The sequence below is a fragment of the Myotis brandtii genome, unplaced genomic scaffold, assembly GCF_000412655.1.
Source record: "Myotis brandtii unplaced genomic scaffold, ASM41265v1 scaffold1733, whole genome shotgun sequence".
NCBI classification, from domain to species: Eukaryota; Metazoa; Chordata; class Mammalia; order Chiroptera; family Vespertilionidae; genus Myotis; species Myotis brandtii.
This window is the reverse complement of record NW_005356400.1, coordinates 675,298-676,661: the sequence shown is the minus strand read 5'-3', so window position 1 is coordinate 676,661 and position 1,364 is coordinate 675,298. Positions and strand designations below refer to the sequence as shown.

The 1,364-nt window shown below is 57.1% G+C and overlaps 1 protein-coding gene across 1 annotated transcript in view; it reads right to left on the bottom strand.

Annotated features, from left to right (window-relative positions):
• Positions 1-1,139, bottom strand: part of LOC102261942 (leucine-rich repeat-containing protein 16A) — a 97,996-nt gene extending 96,857 nt beyond the window's left edge. Inside the window, exon 1 of the mRNA XM_014537145.1 lies at positions 1,041-1,139. Coding sequence (XP_014392631.1) covers positions 1,041-1,139 — 99 coding nt within the window. The remainder of the gene's footprint in view (positions 1-1,040) is intronic.
• Positions 1,140-1,364: the final 225 nt, after the last annotated feature.

Genomic DNA, 1,364 nt, shown 5'->3' with positions numbered 1-1,364 from the left:
ATAATAATAATAATAATAAAAGGTTACTACTGCCCTCTGCTGGTGGCCAGCAGAGCTGACCCGCTCCTGCTTGGGTTGCACTGAGTGCGAAGGATTCTGACGCACAGTAGCGCCATCTGTCGCCGAGGGTCTACAACCGCGCCTGGCACTTAGGCATCAGGGTGTCCCCAGGAATCCACCTTCACAGTGGGGTTGAGGGCTCCTCTCTCCACCCTTCCCCTTAATCTCCGGAGCCAGCGGGTTCGGGCAGATGCGGTTCCTGAGGGAGGCCACAGCCGCTTTTAAAAATGAGTGTCGGGGGCCTGGCTGGGTGGCGTGGTGGCCGGAGCATCGTCAGGTACCCCAAAAGCCTGCAGGCCCGATCCCCGGTCAGGCGGGGCTCCTAAGAGAGGCAACCAATTGATGTTTCTCTCTCCCTCCCTCCCACTCTAAACAGCAATAAAAACCGTACCCTTGGGCAAGGATTAGAAAAAAGAATGTGTCAGGACTGTTTCAGTCACAGGTAAAGCTTAGTTCCAACGCCGTCCCAGCCAAGGGAACCTGCTCCTGCGCGCGTGGCGCGGGTGCGGCTCAGTCAGGGTTAAACTTCCCTTAAGAGTTAAGTTTCCCCTTCTTTGGTGGATTCCTTCCGAGGCTCGCATCCGACACCGCAGGAAGGAGCCGCGACGGGTCTGACCCTCCACCCACACTACGCAGAAGGGAGAACCGTGTTCCGGACGTGCCTGCAAAAGTCCTGAGATGTGCCCGGCCGGCGTGGCTCCGTGGTTGAGCGTTGACCTATGAACCAGGTCAGGGTTCAATTCCGGTCACGGGCACACGCCGGGGTGGTGGGCTTGATCCCCAGTGGGGGGTGTGCTCAATTCCGGTCACGGGCACACGCCGGGGTGGTGGGCTCGATCACCAGTGGCAGCCGATGCATGATTCTCTCTCATCACTGATGCTTCTATCTCTCTCTCCCTCCCCCTTCCTCTCTGAAATCAATAGAAACATTTTTTTAAAAAAAGTCCTGAGATTCACTGCTGGCTTAGACACAGGCCCACCTGAGACCTGGTCACCACAGCCACTGTGGTCGAGTGCCCTCTTCGGCCCAAAGCATGTCCGTGGTCCCGCTCCTGCAGCGGGAGAGTGGCAGGTGGCATGGCAGCGGATCTCCAGTGGACGCAGAGTGGGGACTCTTGGCAAAGGTTTAACGGAGACTGAAGGTCAACCAACAGGTCTATCTCTCTTGCTCAACACGCACGCACGCACGCACGCACACACACACACACACACACACACACACACCACCAGCAGCAATGGAAAGCGTAACCGAACAAATGAACGCACATCATTCACAGAGTGCGTGAGAGCCACAGTGCTAGAAG